This window comes from Halichoeres trimaculatus, unplaced genomic scaffold, assembly GCF_033239565.1.
Source record: "Halichoeres trimaculatus isolate MK-OKI-2021-1 unplaced genomic scaffold, fHalTri1.1 fHalTri1_scaffold_4, whole genome shotgun sequence".
Classification (NCBI taxonomy): Eukaryota; Metazoa; Chordata; class Actinopteri; order Labriformes; family Labridae; genus Halichoeres; species Halichoeres trimaculatus.
In genome coordinates, this window is record NW_027437182.1 from 36,383,086 (window position 1) to 36,406,857 (window position 23,772).

At 41.7% G+C, this 23,772-nt stretch overlaps 1 protein-coding gene across 1 annotated transcript in view; it reads left to right on the forward strand.

Moving 5' to 3' along the window:
- Window positions 1-23,772, forward strand: part of LOC141788590 (uncharacterized) — a 110,833-nt gene that overhangs the window by 37,305 nt on the left and 49,756 nt on the right. The window contains exon 8 of the mRNA XM_074667480.1: window positions 6,857-6,980. Coding sequence (XP_074523581.1) covers window positions 6,857-6,980 — 124 coding nt within the window. The remainder of the gene's footprint in view (window positions 1-6,856; window positions 6,981-23,772) is intronic.

The following is a 23,772-nucleotide window of genomic DNA, read 5'->3' on the forward strand; positions in this document are numbered from 1 at the left end:
CGACCCCGGCTGGGGAATAGTCTGGAATTAACTCTTTTTTTTTTTCCCTCTCTTCTTCCAATGTTGCAAAGGGGTGCTGGGTAGCTAGCAGCTCCGAGGTTAATCCCAATCCTGTCTGCTTTCCCATGTCTGAGTTTGTCTTCTTATATGTCTTGGAAGGGATGTAACTGAAATGAAATTTCCCCTTGGGGATCAATAAAGTATTTGATTCTGATTCTGATGCTGTAAACATGGGGAGCACTGTGGTAAATCTTAGCTCTGTCTCTGCCATGCTGTGGTGACCCGTTCGACTCAAGATGCTTACAGAATATCTTTTCAATTGGAGTACTCCCAGCACTTTTGACCTAACCAGGAAATCTGGTCATCTTCAAAATAAAACATGGTTCACAGACTCCTGAAGGTTTATCAGATTTTTTTAGATGATAAACTTTTTGACAGGAACATAACCATGATCTTTCACCATAATTAATTCAAAACGAAGCCATTTAGTACATTTTTCAAGCCTAAACAGTGCTATATCGTACTTCTGCAGTGCACGTCTACGCGCGCTCCCTGAACTATGGAAGCCCCGGCAGACCAAGCCAGATGCTTGCGCACTTCCAGGGACTACTGTGCTAAATTGTAAGCGTAGAAGAAGAAGTTCCGCTGTTTACACAGTAGTCCCTGAAAGCGCGCAAGCGTCTGGCTTGGTCTGCCGCGCCTCCATAGTTCAGGGAGTGCGCGTAGACGTGTACTGCGGAAGAACGATATAGCACTATTTAGGCTTGAAAAATGTACTCAATGGCCTCGTTTTGAATTAATTATGGAAGTTACCAGCTCAGGACACTTGGATTACAGCGGACGAGCAGTATTAAGGAAAATAGGCACGTTCTTGTGGACTTTTATGGACCTTTTTCTTTCGGGCACCATTGGCCCCTGTTAGATGGAAGTTTGTTGACAGCGAAAATCCCTCGGATCTCCGGCTGCATTTGAGACATCAAAAAAGTGCTCCAGAGTGTTGCTCAGCATGAGGGTGAGTAGAAAATGAAGGCATATCATTCTCTGGGTGAAATATTCCTTTAAACTTAAACTTTATGGTTATGTAGCAAACTCAGTAGTCGTAAGAGTGAAGAAGTCCCAGTGTAAAAAAAACAAAAACAGGAGTCATACAGCCTCAAGAAAAAAAGAAAAAAACCTTTCCAAACGCATCCTGTGTGCCCAGGTGCACCAGCCTTGGATAGAGTAATCCTGGGTTGCTTGTGCTCTGCAGTCAGTAAGTTTACAAGCAACTGAAGAAATTGGACTATAAGCTTCTATGACTTCTGTGAGTCAGCACAAGATCAGATTATTAAAAATGCTTGTGAACAGCGTAGTCAGACCAAGAATGGACTGAGAGTACCCCAACTGACACACATAGATAACATGATTGCTTTCAGGTCTAGGCAGGTCTTGATACACCTTGGCATTCAGTAGGAGCAAATTTCATCCAGAATAGGAAGTAGATGACGGTGATAAATAGGGTAACTTTGCCCCATCTAGAGATGCACTGGAAAAAACTGTACTCTTATCAAGTGTTTCTGTCTTATTTTCAGTAAAAAAAAACGTCATTGTTGACTTAATATGAGCCCCATTCACCTGACCAGTTCAGAAAAATGTCTTATTTCAAGTTATTTAGAGGCGAAACTGAGGTCTGAATTGCTTGTATCAATTAAAAAAATATTACAATGGAACAAGAGAAAAGTTACTTTTGTTAAGACATTATTCTATTTTTAAGCAAAGGTTTGAGCAAATTTCTCTTGTTCCATTGGCAGATTTTTTTTTTCTCTTGTTACAAACAATTCAGACCTTTTTTTTTTTTAATAACTTAAAACAAGACATTTTCAGACTGGTCTGGTTTCTCTATAACAAGACAATTTGACTAAAAATAAGTCAAAAACACTTGATAAGATTTCAGTTTTTTGCAGTATGGGTTCTGATTTATTTACTTTTATGTTCGACCTTATGCCGGGCCGAGTGCATCTCTGAAGCAGTGCTCTCCAAGATGTCTGTTTCCTCTTTGGTGGGGCCTTTAGTGGTGCTCTGGTTATCTTTTTCAGTACAGTGAGATACTTCCATTATGTTTCAGAGAAGCATTTGTCCTCCAGGTCAGACTCATCTCACCACTCTTTGCAGCATCTTCATTTCCCTCTCTATCCATTTGGAGACGGAAACAGCTGTGATTTTTTTTCCTTTTTGAATCTTTCCATCACTTTTTCAGCATAATGAGTGACCTGATGCATCTATGATTGCATGTGAAATTATCTGCAGATGGGAAATAACTTGACTGGTCACATGCTGCAGTGCTGTGAGGATAGGCTTGATGCGATTCTCTTCTTTTGTAAGTCATGTCTCTCGTGACTACAGAGAGATGACTTCTCTTTTAACCCAGAAATGACCCTCTATGAGACCATTATGTAGACACATGAGTGTTTAGTTTTTAAAGCATGCATTAGCATACTGCAGACTAGAATTGCCTCTGCATACTCCTCCTCCTCCAGCACTCTCAAATAACTGAAGCAGGAATCGATGCGGCACTGTTAGCCGTCTCTTCAAGCGATTGTTGTCTCCCCGCCCCCCACAGCATACCTCCTTTTCCCCTCTCCCAAGCCTGTAATTACCTTTATCAGTTAACGGGACTAATTTATTTTGTCATGCCTCAGTAAATACTTAACCCAAATTATATTATTCAAACTCTGCAGGGTTGTTGAAGCGCTTCATTGGCACGCCTGGGTGCTTCATTATCGGCCTGCTCAGGGCCAGGGGAGATGCTACGATGCACTTTGGGAGTGGGAAGACAGGGTTAGTGGAGTGAAAAAAACCTTGGTCAGCCTCCTTCGGATAACCCACCTTTATTCCCCCTCCCCAGGGGATGCAATCAATAGGTTACTGCAGGTCTCTGCACAAAACTCTCCTCTAAGGCCGCTGCTTTATCACAGTCTGTGTATTGGTGAGAAACCCCACAGAGCTCTGCAAGATGTAGAGTATTAATGGGATTCATTTTCAACCCAGGGACCAGATTATTGACTCTGAATATTCCTTCGGATAGGTTCCATGTTGAAAAAGTTCCTTTTTTCTCCCTTAAAGTATCAAATAATGATCAAAACTGGCTCAGAGTCTTAAGTTCCACTGAAATCGTGGGGGTTTCATTAATATAGATGCGCAAGCTCAGCCTTTGTTTCCTCTGGTGATGAACTACAATCTTTAAATCTTAGTGATGAGAAGTCACTATGATGAGATGACATCAGGCTAGGTGCCGCCCTGTTGTGGCTGCCTTTTACAGCAGCTCTCTCTTCCTTGTACGTTTCTTGCGATTTTTACGTCTCTTTTTTGTCATCTTTGCATTTGGAGTGTATCATTACTTTGTATGGTTCATTTGTTGGACATGGACACCAAAATGGTTTTGTCTTCAGTGATATTTTTTACAATTTTTGCTCCTGTGTTTGTCTGGAGATTCTACATGTAACCATGGCTGCATTGTTAACATGCTGTTAGCAGTCTGTAGCATGTCAATGCTAACTGGTGCAAGGCCTGATGTTTTCCCACAAGGTGAGGGGAAGGAAATGAGGACAACTTGCTGGTTCTCAGGTGTGAGCTAAGAAGTGATGACATGGACCTGGGCTTCCATCCATTGTTATTGGGAATGTAGGATCTATCTCCAGTAAGACGGACGAGCTAGCTGTGCTAACTCAGCAACATAGGGGATACCAGAAGGCAGAGTAGCATCATGCTATTCACAGACATGGCTAATGGAGCTAACATCAGACACCAACGCCACATCGGAGGAGCTTCACCTGCTGTGAGCAGACAGGATCCAGGAGACAGAGACTGAACAGACTGCTGGGGAGGCTCAGTCCTGGACCCTGTGGAGGTGGAGACTGGCTGAAGTGGACAATGATGGACAAGCTGTCAGCAACTATTTTCTTATGGACCTTTTTGCACTTTCTATACACTTTCTTACTTTAGTTTTCTTGATTGCTGCTGTGACTCCTCCATGTTTACAAATTACATGGTGTGTGATTTTCCTGTGGTGTGGGGTGTGTTAAGAGTGATTTTGTCCAGTCAGAGCTGCTCAGAGGGCCTCCAATTAAGAGATAGTAGATAATAAAATTAAAATGTTAGCACAAGCTAATCACAGGTATCTGGCATATACCTGGTTATCAGAAAGCTAACTTGCGTTGTTCTTTGTCCCATGCTGCTTTTCAAAAGCGAGTGAAAGTCAAGCCAAGCTTCACCCACAATTAGTAGAAAGCTTTATCTGTTTGGCTTCTCGTTGCGTTTCTCTTCCTCTGTGCTGCGTCCACTGTTGTAACCACTCAGGGTAGCTTCTTTCGCTCGCTAATTGAAACACAAAGTTACTTGTGCACTTGGTACTCTGTGATTGGCTGGTGTAACCACACTTATTTTCTGCCCAGAAATATCCAGATTAACTAAAACATCAACATGCAGGCAGAGGAGGGGGTTGACACTGACACTGACACTGACACAAATGTATAGAGGCACAGAAGTGACGATTGAGCAGCATTATTCCTGTAAGAGCTGATATTTTGTTTTTAGGAAACCCTGCAGACTCTACTTTGAGTGCTTAAGTGATAAAAATGTTTTCCTTTTTATATTTTTCATGAAGTTACCGTCAAGTCCACTCCAGGAGACTACATATGCCTTCGGGGACCCCTTGGAAATGAGATGCTGCATCTCAAGGGACTATCCTTTAAAGGGGACATATCATGCTGATCCCTGATTTAATACTTACATATAATATAATAAATTTGAAAACAAGACCTTTCACCCCCTGAATTTTCAAAAATGAGATGTTGTATTTTTTCTGATATCCTAGAACGAGATTTGATGCCTCTGAAAATAGGTCGTTGCCAGTTGGCTTCAAGATTTTGACCTTCGTGACGACACAAGGATCCTGTCTTTTTATTGGACCAATCTGATAAAGCAGCTCCTCCTCTGTGATGTCAGTTAGTCACACAACCGCCACCGAAGGATACACCCACCAAGAGCCCAGTATAAATACAGCTCCCTACCAGCTCTGGCTAACTTGAATGAGTGCTGGATGCAGGGACTCTGCTCTGCGGAGCAGCTCAGCTTTTACATGGTGAATTAGCAGTTAAAACACTGTAGTTTTAGCAGACGTCGTAATACTTGTGAGACTGTGATATTTGCATGCTTGTTCTGACATGCACTGTGAACCTGGACCACAATAATGCTGTGGTAATAACATAGTGAGGAACTGACGGTAGAGGGGATCTTTAGACTACACTTTCAGCATGATGGATAAAACAGACAGAGAAAAGTGAAGGAGCACGATGGAGCCCTGTTATAGAAATAGTTTATTGGTGAAGTCTGCCTATATTTCCACGTTTAAACTATACATGTTACAGTACCGGTTTGACTCACCACACTGAAGCGTCCTGAGATGATCTGTGTCCAGGTGGATTTTCTTCCTCCTGAGCTGCAGAACCATCCGGGTCTGACTCAGGGTCCAATACAAAAGGACGTATCCTACACTCTGCCATTTTATTAGTGCTATCAATGCCTTACAGTGAAGTTTTGGCAAACAGCAAACTCGCTCGGTCTGCCCCATCCAATATGGCGATTTTGTAAATACTGCCATGCTGCAAAAACCGCCCCCTGGCTCTACCCCCTCCGCCCCTCTGATAGAACTGACCAATCAGAGCACAAAGGGCTGTGACGTTGCGAGGTTACTGGAGGTCATTCTCCAAATGGAGCGTTTCAACGAGATCTTCAGAATGGCCTAAAATGAGGATATTGAGAACACTATTGTGGGGCAATGAAGGAACTAAATGACTTGTACTGAGGGCAGAAATGCTTTACAGGCATCCTAGTCGGAAGGACTAGAGCCTAGAGCCGGAAGGCGAAGCTCTCTGTTTACCGGTCGATCTTCGTTCCCACCCTCACCTATGGTCATGAGCTTTGGGTAGTGACGAAAGAACAAGATCGCGGGTACAAGCGGCCGAAATGAGCTTCCTCCGTAGGGTGGCCGGGCTCTCCCTTAGAGATAGGGTGAGAAAGATGGAAGAAAATGGATGGATGGATGGATGGATGGCATCCTAGTCTAGCATGGTGAAAAGGAGAAACAAGCATGATATGTCCTCTTTAATAAATTCAATTCAATTCAAATAACAGTCAACATAAAACAGTATGAACTTGAAACAGGAGTTGGCTGCACTCATCAGAAATAACCCAGTTTGTTTTTAGATCGCTGAAGTATCCTGACTCGTGCTGAATCAGATTGTTGAAAAGTTGTTTTGGGTGTAAATACAAGCATACACAGAGCTGTTTATTCAGTCAAGGACATTTCTTGAGATCACCTGTGATAACTTGTGAACATCCCTCAGATTTTCTCCATGTTTTCATGCTGTGCAACAGGCAGTTTGGTGTGTTTTCAAGCCAAAGTGCGAGCACACCAGATGTTGCTTTTGTCAGTGATTGCTCTGCACAAGTGTTTTGAAGCACACGTCTTTGAATTTTGAGCGCTAATACCTTCAGCTTTTTCTTTTTTCTTTTAGAGATGAAGTGTTTATTCAGCGTGTTGATTAGGGGTGTGAAGGTGCTTGAAATGAAGATGAAAAAAAGAACAAAATCATTCCAAAGTTTTTGTTGTTGGGTTGAAATCACAGAGACACACTTGGCCCTGCTACTCATCCACTCAAGTGGTTTAGTTATCCAGGTGTCTTCAGTGATCATGGAAACAGTGAGCTGCTGTAGTTGTGTTGTTCAAGCGTTACATACATTTTTGGGGGGATCATTGTATGTATGTGTTTAACCAGAACCATCTAACTGTGTCACTCCTTGTGTGTTTTCTTCCCAGCCACATCTACATCATCCCAGTCTTCACCTGGATTCTTACTCTGGCCATTTTACTGGCCAACAAGGTCATCCAGCCTATCACATCAGTGCTCACGCTGCTGAAAGGAATCCTTCTCATCGTCACGGTAACTATTTCTCTTTCCTTTATGCTTTTTTAAAAACAAGAAGTCACAAGAAGGGACTTTTATTGTGAAGAGTTTTTATCGCTGCGTCAGCTCAGCGACAGTCAGCAGCAGTTGTCAGGAGTTACTTCATCTGACCACAAGTCTCAGCTACAGTCATCGATCTGACTCGTCGTGACCTTTAGATTACTGTGCAATCAGTGGAAAGACACTTTCAACAGGTGGAGTCGTTGTAACAGAGATGCAGATCCCTGCAGTGCCAGGAGCAGCTGGTGCTCTTTCACTAGCGTGTGACTCTGCTCTCAAGTGTCACAGCGCAACACGGAGAGGAGGGGTCCAATCTATGTGGATCTTAGCCGCAAATTACTCCTTGGCGCTACTCTTATTGTCTGCCTCTGTGGCTGCATCGGCATAGAGGGAAGTAAACCTTTGTCATGGGTGCATAAAAGTGTGTGTTTAAACTGGGAATGGGTGTAAAAACCAAGTCAGGGCAGCATGTGACAACGGTGATGGTGCTCAAATTGGTACATCCAACCCCACCTTGTTGTTCTTACACATAGCCTTGTTAGCAGTGCAAAGCCGAGTGTATTTTTTAAATTCAGCCCTGCTGTGCAGCCTCTTTACAAGCATTTGTCTTTGATGAATTTTCAACTTTCCTAAACCCCTTGGCCTCAGTAAAGACCTGGATTTTACTGTTGTTTTAATCAGTGGTAGAGATGGGTATCGATAACCAGTTCCTGATAAGAATAGAAATGCTTCAATCCACCAACATCATTAGTCTTCATATTTGTCTATTCTTTATGTTATTCCAGAGCAGCCGAACCTTACATCTTAAGACGGGTACACATTACAGGATTCTCCAAAACTTCACATTTTTAGAGAACACACACTTGATGATAACAAAAGACAGATCGCACAAGATTTCTTTCTCCTTATCTTACATTGTGTGGTCTGCACTCTGAGGAAACCACATACTGATTCTTCAGCAGAGCTTCAGCTTCTTCACGCTCAATGTTCCAAATCTTGTGTAGTAAAATGTGACTTCGGTGTGAATAAATATGATGGACGTTCAGGAAAAAGCAAAGATGTTTTTGTACTCTAGAATAAAGAAAAAAACACAAAAGAAAAGAGCTTATGGAAAAGGTTGTGGAGTAGAGGTAAGATCAGCCCTAAAAAATCCAGCCCGACCCGACCCAGGCCCGCGGTATTAAAGCCCGACCCGGCCCGATCAATTAACTTGATTTGCAGGCCCAAGCCCGAAACAAACCCGAAATTTTATATCCCAAGTTTTCTTAATGTTAAAATAATCTACATATTTTTATGATCATTATAAATGCATTTACACAATGAAATAACGCTGGAAAAGTTTGTTAAAGATATTTCTGTGTGTGATATTGTGCTCACATGGACGTGCCTCTCTGACAAGGAGATGAACAGCAGCAGGAGCAGGTCTCTGGGCTTCATTGAAGATCACAAGGAAAGGCATCTGAGATACACGGGGTAAAGCCTCCAGAGCGCAGCAGCTTCACTATAGTCTTTGTTACCAAAGGGGGAAACAAACAGACTTTAAAAATCCTCCACTGGAGACTGCGCGCACGGATGAAACCATTCATACATGTTTCTGGACCAGCTGCTGTTTGCAGAAGTCAGACCTGCTGAGGTAGGTGGTCCAGGGCGGTCGGTCTCGGTGTAAAGTGCGTATTGTGCGGGTTTTCAGTCTCGGGTCTCGTCCTCTTGAACATCTGGCATTGAGCGCTGTGTTAAAGCGCACGCGTTTCCCGAGCCGTGTAGTTGGTTATTACAGACTTCGGTCAGCAATGGCTCGTGAAACAGGTGCCACTGCCTCTGGTTGAAAAAGCGGAGCCCTAAAGCTTCCTAGTATGTGTTTGACTGTGAGTGTGTACGGTCGGGAAGGTAAAGGGACAGGAGGAGAGGATAGTCTGCGCCGTCTGCGGCTCCTGTTTAGTAGTTAAATAGCAATTACCATACAGCGCCTTCTCTGTTTTATCCAAATTATTTATTTTATAACAAGTATTCCTTTAGTTTGATATCCATACATCGATTTAGTATACAATACATAATATCTAAGTATATTTATTTTAAAAAAATAGTGAGAGAGAAGCCCGGCCCGACCTGACCCAAAGTTAATAATTGACATTTTGGGCCCGACCCGGCTCGGGCTCGGGCTCAGACTTGGGCTCAGGCTTAAGATCTTACCTCTATTGTATAGACGAAGGGGGATATGGTCTGTATGAATAACAATAAAAGTTGTTGGTGAGAAATGTTGTTTTAGGTATTACAGATAGATTTCTTACTTCCTGTTTGGTCAGGCAGCTGAGTCATCTACCGTCTTGATTGGCTTTGCTCTGGTTGTACCTGCTCATGTCCTCTCAGAGGGCCCCACACACTACAGGATTTTTAGTCGCAATTTTTAAACATGTTCATTATCAACGATCTCTGAATCAGAGGCCTTCTGAGCGGCTCAGACCAGAAGATGTCACTCTTAACACACCCTACACCACAGGAAAATCACACATGATGTTATCAGGCGATCAGGCGTTAGCTGGCTTTGATCATGAGGGGAGAGATTGGGACAAAAATCAGCCCGCTTATCCTGTAGTGTGTACCCGCCTCTAGTTTCTCCCAGCTATCTTAGCTTAGGAGGTGTTAACAGTTTCCTAGGAAGCTCAGAATTAGGATTTTCTGCTTGAAGTTTTACTCAAGAACTGGCCTCACAAAGAAATGTACAATAGTCTCTCACAAGAGATTACCATATGGAAAACGTAGCGCTGACCCGTTGCTAGCGTATATTGGACATTGCATTAATTTGCTACTGGTTAGCATAGCTCGATATTAAAATCACTAGAACAAATCACAGTTACTCTTTGAAAACGATACTGAAAAAGCCACATGTCAAAATACAAACAGGCAAATGCTTCCAAACAGGGAGATAAATGAAAGTTACTGCAGGCTCATGGCTGACGTCAGCAACTACGGCAAACACACTTCAGCCGACAACATATAAGAAAACAGGACAGTGATGTCTCATGACGCATGTTTTTTACTTATTTTTTATTTATTCACGTTCAGAGATATTCAGATCCAGTGACTAATTTCATATTTATTTACTGATAAACTAAATAAAATTTTGTTTACAGAGAAAATTCACAGAAGGAATTGATGAAAGAATCCATACAGAATTGGGTTGATAAGTGGAATTATGATGGCATTAGTATCAATAAAGTCTTATCAATACCTTATAGACGTTAGATAATCTGCTAAAGTCATGAGGTGATGTTGATTTCCTGTTACCGGTGTTAATTGTGTTTTTAGTTTTTTGTTTATGTGTGACAAATAATTTTATTTATTTATCTATGAATGAGTTTAAGTTTATACTTTTTATAACTGCTTTATTTGGTCCACTGACGATTTTAAAGCCAAAATCAGGACAGAGAATAATTAGTTGGAAATAAGAGGACATTTATTCTGAAAGTTTTGATATTGCTTGATATCATGGTTTCTTGCCAAAGCACCCTGGTTTCCTACATATCCTCTTTTTTATGTAACAAAAATGTAACAAGGAAAATGATTAAGAATTAAAACTCTGCAGTGAATAGTTCATGGTGGTAGGTTTCATTCAGCCTCATAAAAGGATAAAGTGGATGAGAAAAGAGAAAAGTCTTCTGTCACCTTCACGCTTCACACCGTATAAACTTTTCAGCTTTGTCTTTATTCACTTCCTAAAAGAGTATATCCTTTGGCCATTTTTGACGGATGTCACGTCGCTTTAACTGCTGTGTTTGCATGAGAAGTCATGCTGGCAAAATGGATGGAAGTGGCGTTGTACATTGGGCACCTCATGCAGAAGCTGTGGTACTTATGGAGCTCCCACTGTGTGTGTGGCGGTTTTGGGCTTTTCCAGGTCAGTGCCTGCAAACATCAGGGAGTGTCAGCAGCTCAGCAGGGGCTCTGGAAGGAAGTCTTTAGGTTTGGGCCAGAATACATTTAACACAACAACTTCCTACAAGGTTACTCCGTCTCAAAGAAGTGTACTGTCAGCAGCTGCATCTGCTGTGTGGATGTCAGACAAGACTATTATTAACAGACAGTTTCTGACACTTCCTGCAAAGACTTTTATGTAGAGTTAGCTTTTTTAAAGCGTGAGTTTGTTTTTTAACAGCATAGGAAAGCAAACAGAAAAAAATGGACCGAATCAACTAGAGTTTTGGCTTCAAAATAGAGAACTTTTTAAAGTCAAAACAACTTTTTATCTCTGCATTATTTTATGATCATTCATAGCCCTGGGAAGATAGTTGTGATAGTCTAGTCTATTTTATTTTTATCATTTGTTTGGGCTTTTTGTAGAATATTTGGAAGTTATGGATTTTCCATTTAACATAGTAAAAACTACTCAAGAGAAATTAAATTTTATTGCATTTGAAGGGTGTGTTACTTTATTATGACATATTATGTTTATATTGGTGGTTAATTTGGTCTCAAAATAATGTCAATGATGTTGTTTATCGTCAGTAATTGTGGGACAATATATCGTCCAGCAAAATTTGATATCGACCCAGGCTGATCATTAAATACTTATCTGACTGGGTTATTTTGACATGTTAATATAGGTATATAGAACTAAACTAGTATGCATTCTGGAGGTTCAGCTGGAAGTCTCCAGTTTACAGGGTCACTCTTTAAACTGGAACACCAGGAGCTGACAGAGACACATTCTCACGACCCAGGAGAAAGCACCCATGCCACCAGGTGCAGTTTTTGAGTTCAGTGCTTTCGGCATGGGACCTGGGATTAAACCCTTAAAAGTTCACCTCTGAAGCACAACACAGGACTTTGAAACAAACCAAAAGTTCCCAGCAAGAGCTTCAAGGGAGACCCAGGACACTTAGGGCCTGACCTGTGAAGATTCCAAATGACAAGTGTACTAAGTAAAATCTTGCAGGTGCTATCAGTGGGATTTCACATGTAGGGAGTTTGGGAGAGCAGAGTGGCAGTAAGCGAAAAATGAAGTTTGAAGCCATGGAGCTGGAGAAATCAGGCTGTTGCACAGGAAGTGAGAGCTGTGTCCAATGTGGGATCGGTACTGGGTCTGGGCTGACAATGGCCATCAATGCCCTGGCAACGGTCAGGAGGTCATTCAGTGGCAGTGGTCCTTCAACTGAGCCACTGCGATTAAAAAAACATTAGACAACACTACACTCCTTTCCTATTGGTCGAAAGTACGTCACCTCAGCCAATCACAAAATTATATGGTTACTAGGAACGAGGGGTAGCTTGGGTTACAATATGAATGAAAGTGAGTTTTGATCTATTTGTGACTCTGAACCAAGGTTATAATAGTTTTGGATTTGTCATTATAGTTTAGTTTTAGTTAGTTTTGAATTTTTTTCCCCATTACAGTTTAGTTTTAATTAGTTTTAGAGCAGGCATTCTAGTTTTTATTTAGTTTTGATTTTTGCAACAAGGCTTAGTTTTAGTTTAGTTTTATTTTTGTTTCAGTTTAGTTTTAGTTTTTTCATACCTTATTAACCAGGTGCAGGATTCAAAAAGGTCAGAGTAAATATTTTTTAATACTATTTATTTTCAAGTCCAACATAGTGCTCACTGCTCAGTCAATGCTGATACTGAACTGTTGGCTGCTGCCTATAACACAAAAAAATAATATAAACTTAATATAAAAAATATATACATAAATTATATAAAAAATAATGTTAACATAAATTACATAAAATTAATATAAACTAAAACTATATAAAACAATATAATATGAGCTTAAATATTTAGAAACTTGGACTCTAACAAGAAAGACAGACTTAAATACAACTTCAGTCAGACTCACATGCAGTTAAACTATTACAGTTGCTCTAATTCATTGCTCCACCATGTTTTGTTGCAGCACAGAGCACAGCCAGTCAGTGCAGTAAACAAGCACCGCCCAGTACGTCGCTGTGATGTTGCCGTACGGCGCTGACAACTGCCTAAAACTGTCGTAAAATTGGTTGGGAAAATGTGTCAGATTACTTTAAATTCTAAAGGCTGTTAATTTTGTCAGAAACTAAAACTAAGAGCACTTTCTCTATAATTTTAGTTGGTTTCAGTTAGTTTTGTGAACACAAGATACAGTTTTAGTTTACTTATCGTTTTTGTTTTCTTTTTTTGTTTTTTATTAGTTCGAGTTAACTGCAATGTATTTTAAATTTCAATTTTCGTTTTTAGTTTCATTTTAGTTAACTATTATAACCTTGCTCTGAACATGCTTGGATTACATCATTGATGTGTAGTAGTGTGTCAGAGCACTGAGGCCATTCCTGACAATTATCCTGTATAATCTTGTTGACACCTGATGGTTTTGTAAATAGTTGTACAGAACTGCATGTCAATTTCCTGTTTAATGAAAATAGCTAACAGTATTGTTTGCAAAACTTGTATGTTGGATTTTGAATTTTACTATTTATGAGGGCTGGGTATTGCTTAGGACCTCAAGATTCGATTTGATTTGGGTTCTTTAGATTGCGATTTGACACAATATCGATTTGATTCAGTATTGATATAAATGTTTGATTTTCAATTTTGTTGTTCATGTGAAGATATGTGGTATGTCACCTCGCGTCTTGGAGCAACAAAACAACCAAAACGTCGGACTTTAAAGCTGAGGAGCTGGCTTTAAGCTGCTGCTGCTGCCATTTTGTTGTTGTTTGGTGTTTAGGCCACAACAAGGAGGGGATGTCCACACAGTAAGCTTTTTAACAAGATTTACATTTTATCTGAAAATAGTACTCAGACAAAGCATGATGGGTGCTGGAGGTCTTTCATCCAAGGGAAAGAGAGAGTGAAAACTGAAAGGCTCATAGAATAGAATTGAATAGAACAGAAAATACTTTATTTATCCCCGAGGGGAAATTCAGGAGTCACAGCAGCATTTAAGAAAACAAAAGTAAGAAAGAGTATAGAAAGTGCAAAAAGGTCCACAAGAAAATAGATAACGACAGCCTGTCCACCACTCTCCAGCCCAGCCAGTCTCCACCTCCACAGGGTCCAGGACTGAGCCTCCCCAGCAGTCTGTTCAGTCTCTGTCTCCTGGATCCTATCTGCCCACAGCAGGTGAAGCTCCTCCAATGTGGCGCCGGCGTCCGATGTCAGCTCCGTCAGCCACGTCCGTGAACAGCACGATGCCACTCTGCCACCCAGGAGCTCGTCTGCTGCTGGGCTAGCATGGCTAGCTCGTCCATCCCACTGGAGATAGATCCCACGTTCCCAACAACGATGGATGGAAGGACAGGTCCACGTCGTCACCTCCCAGCTCACACCCGAGAACCAGCACGTCGTCCCCACCTCCTCCTCCTCACCTTGAGGGAAATCATCAAGCCCTACACTAGTTAGCATTGACATGCTACAGGCTGCTAACAGCTGATTTCACATGTAAACAATGCAGCCATGGTTACATGTAGGATCTCCAGACAAACACAGGAGAAAAGTAGTAAAAATATCACTGAAGCCACAAAAAGTTTGGTGTCCATGACCAACAATGAGCCATACAAAGTAATGATCCACTCCAAATACAAAGATGATGAAAAAGAGCTGAAAAAAATTACAAGAAACGGACAAAGAAGAGAGAGCGTCTGCAACATAAAGGCTTATATACCTTTCCACACAGGTGCAGCTACTCTGCAGTCACATTGAGCTCTGCCTCCAAACTGCAGTGCCAGGTACCCCAAACTGACCACCAACAGAGGGAGCCATTCCTGAAACAGAGGACAGAGGCAGCAGTACAAAGCCAACCATGCAAATGGCCATCACATTGGTCTCGTGTTTGCTGAGCAAACTGCTGCGTGCAGAGACCAGAGGTCATGGTTGCTGGGAATATGAAAACAAAAGAAGATGAGCTGATGGAAGACGTGTGTAAATAAACTAAAAAGGAGAAGAGGAAACCTGTACTTTACCAAAAAAATGGCCTCTCTTCAACATCATGGTGTTATTGTCTGAAGGAGACATGTTTCATATAATGCAGTGCACTTGAGCCCAGTGTCTCATCCCAAAGTGCTGTAGTGGTGATGTATGAATTGATGCTGAGGCTCTATGAAAACAGTTATCCATACAGCAACATCAGATCGATGGCTTCATCCCTCCAGCGCAGGAGGCAGTCAGCAGAACCTTTATGGCTCCTTGAAGGATCCTCTGTCCTTGGAAAACAATAGAAAAAGAGCAGATTGATTTTAGATGGCATTGATATCACACACACACACACACACACACACTTACACACTTACACACTTACACACACCCTCAAAACTCTATAAATGTCCACATGCGCAATCACACACTCTAGTTACAAAGAGGAATTGGCTCAGTGTTGTAGTTATGTTTAAGAAAAAGAGATGAAATCACATCCTCAAAATGATCTGCTGTTGTTTTGGGACGTTGTTTTTTCATCTTTGCCCTGTAGGTGGTGACATTTACACAGGAACTCACTCACATTCATCCCCCAGTACACACAAACACACACATACAATATGAAAGAAATGTGTCCTAGAGCTAAGACCCAAACAGAGCAGGGCGTTAAGATTTAGAGGTTCACTTGTGGAGCGAGGCACTGAGAGCCATTCCCTGTACTCTGCATCAATATGAGAGAGAGCCGAGCAGACAAGGCCGACTGCTCCAGAAGAAAACACACTATCGTTGAGCTCCAGCCTTTTATGGCCCAGCAAATGTGATTTTTCTCTTTATGTCTGAAATATTAATGCTTCTATTTTGGTATACTTAGAAAGAAAACAGCCGTTTCCAGGCCCTGAGCCGCTGAGATGGAAGGGGCCGAGAGAGAAGGAGACAGGGGCATTTAACAAGTGATGTCACGGCAAATCAAAAGGGTAAAGTCTGACCTTCAGTCAGGGACTGCTCAGAGGCTTCACCACCATCTGAGAAAAAAATCAGTTTGAAGCCCCCTTGTAAAAAGGGGTTTCTAGAATCTAAAACTAGCATAAGATCTAATCCTGTTGTAAAGCCTGTATATTTCTCTTTGAATATTAAAGGAGCTGTTAGGAGTTTTTAAGGGTGTATTTACACCTGTGGCTCGTTTACTTTGTTCCGATTCAGGGGCAAAACAGATACAATTGTAGCAGTTGTCACTTGGTTCGTTCGTCTGTTGTGGTCCAAATTGTAAACAAATGTTACGTGTGATCAATTTTTTCTCTCATTGGTCAGAAATCATACCCGGAAGGCGGGGAGTTTCCCCATCTTCGTTCAGTCATTCATGTTCTTACCTGCCATGGAGCATCAACAATGTGTGTGGCTAGTTTGCATCATAGTGTTTATCTGGCTCATGTACCAATGTGCGCTATATGAATGACGTGCAGGTTTTTTTCCCGACTGTGTCTGGAAAATAATATCCCGTTGCATGTCTTAAGTCAAAAACGTGCCGCCTCACGTCACCCCAGACAAAAATGGGCTCTGATGGGTGCACAACACATTCTACTCTCACAACACTACAGACAGCGCCTCATTTTTTTCTTGTCTTCAGGCTTCTCTACTTCTTCTTCTGCCATTGTTGAGTCTTCTACTCATTCTTCTTCTACTGTTTTGACTGTACAGTTGTCAACCGGGCTCAATACTGCCCCCACCACTACAGTCTGAGCCACAGTTATAAGTCAGTTGTTCCGGTTGCTGGGGCGTTTGTGTTCTCTCTGCACAGGAACCGCTACAGGGCTTGAACTGAAGCGAGCTGAGACCACCTATTTTTGGTGATCTTGACCTGCATGTTTTGTCCCGCATCCAAGCGCTATTGCTGTGTTTACATATTATGCCTTAACGAACCGGACTTTCAGGGGGGCTGCTCACTGTTTTGGAACAACTTTCCCAAACAATCCAGGTGTGAATACACCCTGAGTGATCTTGAGAAAGTTTCCCTTCTAGATATATGCCTGAATGTAATCCACACTTTAAAATGATATTATCTGGGCCAATATTACAGGTTACAGATTATTTTGAAATGCTACTTCTTAGCACCCGGGTGGGTTGAGTTGGACCAGACAGCACCACGCTGGCTGACAAGGTTTAGTAGTGAGAAGAGATAAAACACAGAGATCTGTGTTTTATCTCTGGACAACAATTTCTGTGATTAATTTTGTAGTGATGGTGGATGGTGGACTGTCAGACAGAAAAAGGACAAAAGAGCAGAAGAAAGATAAACAGGAGTAGTGATAGTGATAATGTTGATTCCAACCCACAGTCAGCAGTTATTCTGCAGTGGTCTGTTCAAACTTGAGAGTCTATCAATAAAATGAAGAGTGAGGTTATGTTAGCTCTGATTGGTAGATGACTGGCAGGACATAACCAGGATTCACTAACGTTACACATTACAGACATGTCTCAGAGCACCGGGCTGCCAGCTGCGCAAAATATAGACCACTACTAAACTACTTACAAGTTGACAGTGTTTATCCTCTGACCTAGAGTCAGAGAACCAAGACTCAGCTACCATGCTCAGCTCACGTTTCCGCTGGGTTGAATCTCGGGCTGAATCTGACAAATCCTTGTTTACATCTGCCACCTGAAGCCTGGCTTAAAGCTGCCACTGCTGCCTTGTCTGATGGGACAGCAGCCGCGTCAGTCTCACCTGGCTCCAGTATCCCATCCTGAACTCCATCCATAGACTGTTTTGAATAGACAGTGTAACGACACAACCCTTAAAACACCCAAGGGGGTAACTTTTAGGAAACTTATAAATTCTCCCAAAAAAGGAGTATTTAAGCAGACCAAATAATAGAGGTTAAACAAATGAAATCAATGAACTCTCACGAGACGGTGTTTAAATCAAACAAAAACTTACCCTTTAATCAAAATCAAAGAACGCCTCGCCTGCGCACCCGGCGCGTAATGAAACTCAAACTTAAATATTTTCCCAAACAGAGCCCCAAACACAGCCTTTTCCCTCTCTAAATAAAGCAAAAATTCCCTTCTAACAAAAATTATCCGGCTTGTCCTTTTCAAGTCCTTTTAAAATGTCTTTCAGGCAGTTTGTGGGTCCATTTTCCAAACGAAAGCCGTAGTAAATCTTCTTAAGCCTCGAAAGTAATACACACTGGAAAAGAAACCAAAACCCCCCAAAAAACGTGATCGATCAACATAAAAACACTGGTATGCCAGAAAAAAATGCTCAATCAAACGTTCTCACCACCCTTTGAACAACTTAAATCCACCAAGCCGACGGACTGTGCGCACACCTGGTCCTGGGAAGCAATAATCTGAGGGATCCGTAGGGATTTAGCAGCACACTCAAGTAACCACCTACGGGATGTATATTTTAAGATTAATTCACCTTTGCCCAGTCAGTTTATTACTTTTGTCTATGTTCCAGGCCCTTTCCACCGGCATGCCTGTTTCATTGTCTTTTTCCCTCTCGATCTCCTCTCCGCCCCTTCCCTGACGCCACATCCGCCTTTTATAATTTTGTCCTTTCTTTTCTTTATTGACCATAAACCAAATCAGGAAACAAACAGGTACCCCGTCCTATCTTACATTTTTTTTTCTAACAGGGATTTATTTTCATTGCACTGAAAACTTCCTTTAATTTCATCAATCCCACTTTCATTCATTTCATTTACAACAACACTTCCCTGATTTAATCAAACGTTTTTGGTGACACTGTCACAACAGCATCACATCACCAGGCATGGAATCTACCTGCTGAAAAATGGGCACCACGGACGACTGTGTTTTTTGTGACAGATGCAGAAATAAAGTCCCTTCTCTTCACCTTCACAAAACGAATCCAAGCATGAAAGCTAACCCCATCGAGTCGGAAAAAATGAACCCCATGTCCTATTAAGCTAGAGTTTCTGCATCCATTGTAAACGCATTATCTAACCATCTAAGTGAATGGTCAAATTAAATAATACTCTGGAAGAAATACAATAAACATGAGCAGAAATGCCTGCTCTCCCTCACCTATTATTCACATTGGCTCAAAGCGGAGTCAGAGAACACGAGTCCCCTTTGCTACGTCATATAACACCATGTTAAAAAAAAGTTTTTTAAACAGCTGTACTGAAAACAGCCACTTTTGCCTCTAAATATGTGCTTTTTTGTTGTTGTATGACATCTAAAATAAATGATTGACAAACAGATGTACCCTGCACTAAGCTCGTTGAGCTTTTAATGTTTGCTTGTTTTTGACCCTTTTTTTAAGTGGTACAGTAGTGTTTCCATGGAAGGGGGTTGCTGGTTTCTGACACCATGACTGGGGACTGAAAATTTTGAGAACCCCAATCGAAACAGGAGCCCAAAGTCTCAGATGTTTCAACATGTAAAAGTTTGTGGAAATGTCTTGCACAGCATTTAGCAGCATTTACTTACCTTCTAAAACAAAATCAATGCCGATGTCTCTTTGATTGCCTCACTTCACAGGAGTTTAATCCTAAATGAAGCAGTCCATAATTTATTCCAATCTCCAAACACTGGCCTCAGGGAGACGTTTCTCATCTGCAGAAAATAATAAATAAAAAGCATTTTCAAACAGCCAGAGTTAGCTTGGTGCATGCGGCCTCTTTTAAGTCAACTTTATAAAAAGTGAGTGAGAAACCTTGGCAGTAAACAACTTGTGAAGTTGAGTGATGTTTGGAGCAGGATTTAAATAAGAGTTTGTCTTTAGCCCGTAAAGATACAGAGTGTGGGACGTGTAAGCAGTCCCCCGGGGCAGCTTTGGTGATTGGGATTGATTTGGGAAGGATGAAGGCCAATGTAAGCAACCCGAGAGTTTCAGGCTGACACATCAGCAGTTTGTTGTCTTTCAGGACACAAATAAAGGAAGCCAGTCACATGCTGCCCCCTTTTCTGTGAAAGTGACATGGAGTGAAACTTTTAACTGTCTTTGTTTGTCAGCAAATACTCTGTATCATTTAGAAAGTGCCTGTTACACTCCCTGATGGTCTGAGCGTGAAAGTGTGTGCCAGAGAGGCTTTAAAATGATGACATGGTGTCACTTTCTCAACGTAAGGTCAATCAATTAAACAATCAGGGCTCTAATTTCGTGGCACAGCGCAGGGGGTGCAAGCCTGACACACCCGGCGCAGTGTTAATTTGCGGCGCGGCGCACTGCCATGCGCTGCCAATTTGACAATTTGGTAGACCGTCTGCACAGAGATGGGTGTGACAGCGCACTAGGGGGAGGTGTCAGTAGATTCATGTAGGTGCAGTGACAATTTCGTGCCTAAAAAAAGTGCGCTGAAAGCTCGCCAGCTCCAACCTGGTCTATTCTCGGCACAAAGTGGAGCGCACCCTCCACAGCTGTAATTTGGTGACAGGTGCACATGTGCGCACATGTCAACAAAGCCTCAGAGGCAGGTTTCCAGAGTGTCAGGCACATTTTAATGCAATAAACAATCACAGTAATCACTATTCAATGTAACCGTCTGAACCAGCATATACATTTATATCTATATTAACTGTCCCGTCACATCTGATGTCAGATTAAAGCTGTTTATCATAATGGAAAGTTAACCTGACGGCAGCTGGAAGTTTGATGCACATCTTACAATTAAACAATAAACAGCCTTAACATCTGATACTGAGTATATATCTGGCTTCTCTCATTTCATTTAATTCAAAGAAAAGAGGGAGAGAAAAAACGAAGAAAAAAGAGACAAAATAAATGTATGTTACTCAGGATTTACCCATGATTTCACATATTTATCTGTTCTAGTCTTTATTTTTAACGTGATCTAAAAAGATGGAGTACATTGTTGTAAGGAGGATGAGGTGAAGACACCAGGAGAGTATACAGTATATCACCAAAGGTTCTGCTATTTGGCGATGACAAACCAGGAGTGCAGGTGGATCAAAAGTATTCTGAATGGATAAGCCAGCTGTGTAACTGTCTCTTCATTTTGTACTCCTATTAATGACAAAGGAACAGATTACATCTGTCCCGGGAGCTGGCCCACACGCACTTCGTGTCCTCTGATGTGCCCCGCTGTCCATTCTCCTGCTGCAGGGACAGCAGCTCTGACCGTCTCCGCCACCGAGTCTTTCCAGCACACTGTTTCCTCGGTGCTGGGGATCAGTCAGACCAATCAGACGCTGTGCCTCGGCCGCAGGGCATTTAAAGGCGAGGAGAAGTGCTCATTTGATTGGTGAAAACAGCGCTCAGCTGTGTTGCAAAGTGCGCCGGTCACGCCCTGTCCGGGCGGCGAAGGCCGGCACAGGGCAGGTGCGCCTGGTCTACGAAATTAGAGCCCTCTTTGCTAACAAATTGCATTCACAGAGGCAGAGAGAAACGAGGCAAAATGTGTGTTATCATCATTTCAGGGAGAATTAAGCTGGATAGAGTGAAGTGGTAAACTTAAGAAAATATCACTGTATCATTTTTTCTAAATATTATGCAGCCCTAGCTAGCATCTCTGTCGCACTGTCTCCAGGAAACATAAGGACCAGACCTGACGCTAAAATATTGAGTATCACCGTCCATCTCAGTGACACTCTTTCATGAATTGTTTTTCTGCTCTTCTTTTGTCCTCTTTTCTCTTTCATTTCATCCAGTCAATGAGCCTCTCTGGTGACTCCTCTTCACTGGACAACAAACCGATTGTTTCACTGGAAAACCTTCAGCTAAATATGATAATAGCTAATCCCACTTTAAGCTGAAACACCTCAATATGAGCCGTGTCCAGCTAACATGGAGAAAGGCCTGAGTGAAGGACGTTACGTCTACCACACACACTCCAACACACCCATACACACACTTTTAAATGAATCTCATGCACCGAGCTGTGGAATTGTGTTTGAAGGTAGATTATTCACGGAGAATCGACTACAATTTCACGGCTTTCTGGAAATAATTAGCGTGACATTTATTCCGGCTTTATAATTGGTTAAGACTCCGGACCCTCACCTCTAATAAAGTTGTCATTGAACCTTTAATGCTGCTGGTTCCCATGACAGCAGGGGGTTATTGCAGTCTGGTGCGAGGTACTGAAATCATTTGGAAGAGGATAATGCAGTTAGGTTTATGGTGCATGTGTAAGCGTGTGTGTGAGTGTGTGTTGTGAGCAGTTTAGCAAAATGCGTCTGGTTCCTCGGCTAAAGCTCTAATTTCGGCTGCCAGTTGTGAGATAATAGGAGCCTTTCTTATTGATTTCTAAAAAGCCTGCTCAGATGTTTATGTGCATCTATAATGCACAGGTTGACAAACAAGAGGAGGAAGTCACTGGAACCAATGATCATGTCCTCATCAACAGCACTCCCTCCTCTCCCCCTTTACTCCTGTAGTCTTCCTCCTCAGTTCTGTCCAGTTTTATGTTTTCTTTCACCATCCCTGCCCCTGACTCCACTCTTTTCTTCCTTGTTTATTCTCTCTCTTCTTCAACCCTCTGATTTCTTTCTGACTGTCCCCCGTCTTCTTACCTAAGGCTGTGAAATGATTTGCAGCAGTCCTCGTTTTGCAGATTTTCACGTCTCTGTTTGTCCATTTGGAAAAGACCACAAAGTGTTTTTGTTGCACTAAAACACAAAGGTGACTCTTTGCTTCTACTGGGCACACTCTTGTCACAGACATAAACACACACACACACACACACACACACACACACACACACACACACACACACACACGTCTTGAGTGCTGTCTTAAATGAAGCACACACTTCTCTGTTGTTGAGTGATTTTAGTTTGGTTTTCATCGTGACCTTCTCGAAGCTTTTTTACGAGGTGGTCGAAAAGTAAACAAAGACAAAAATCTTTCAGCCAAAAAAGTGCTCAAACATCAAAAACCAGAAAGTCTGAAAAGGATCAAGTGTTGCACAGAGAAAAAGGTCCCGTGTCTTGGTTTAAGATGTAACTTGCAACAGAAAATGAGAATAAAAAAAAGACGTAATATGTGAGTGATTCAGTTTCCAGTCTGGCTGCTTTACTTTGTGTCCGCCCCTGAAGGCTCAACTGAGCAGAAGGACCCTCTTTCTTAGAAAGTGGTTTTATTTCTACCCAAAGCCAAAAGATAAAAGTATCGACCTAAGTCTGAATGCTTCGGCCATCACACCAAAGCAGTTCAAGCTTTTTGTTAAAGGCAAGTATAGAAATTCACAAAGGAAAGTCCTGAATTTAAAAGTCATTTCTGAACCAAAATTGTTTTCATATAAAAACCAGCAACATACGATCCACAGGACTGTCTGCTGCCTCTCAAAACATCTCATCTCTCTTTCTTTTCTTTTCTTTTTTTTTGGCTTGACTGCTTAAATTGAAGTGGGGGTCCACTTGTTTTTTCAACCAGAAGCTCTCCATTACATATTTTTTATCTTCAAGCAACATCTGAAGATTCTCTTTGACTGTTTTTTCTAGTGAGTTTTGTAAAATCAGTTCCTCAGTGCTCAAACATTTTTGTTCCTTCATCACTGACTGATGAAATCAAAGCTCACCTGTCCCTCAGGTGTCTCTGATCCCAGATGATCAGTGGTCAGTTTTCTGCAGTGTTAGGGGCTGTGTAAACATCAGCAAACTCTGCTTCTGACCAAGGAATATGTTCCCCATTAGGTGACGATATGGGACAATCCATTATTAGACAGTTCAATTTTTCGCATTATTTTCAAATAAACCTCTTTAGTTGGATCAATACATTATTTTGAACCACAAACAAGATTTTAGCCCAGGATAATTCATATCCTGCAGTCTGAACTATTTCAATGCTCTGATTATTGAGCCAATTTTTTTTTTTTGCTCTGTTTTCTAACTATAATCTGATCTTGTGTATAGAATAGAATAGAATAGAATAGAATAGAATAGAATAGAATAGAAT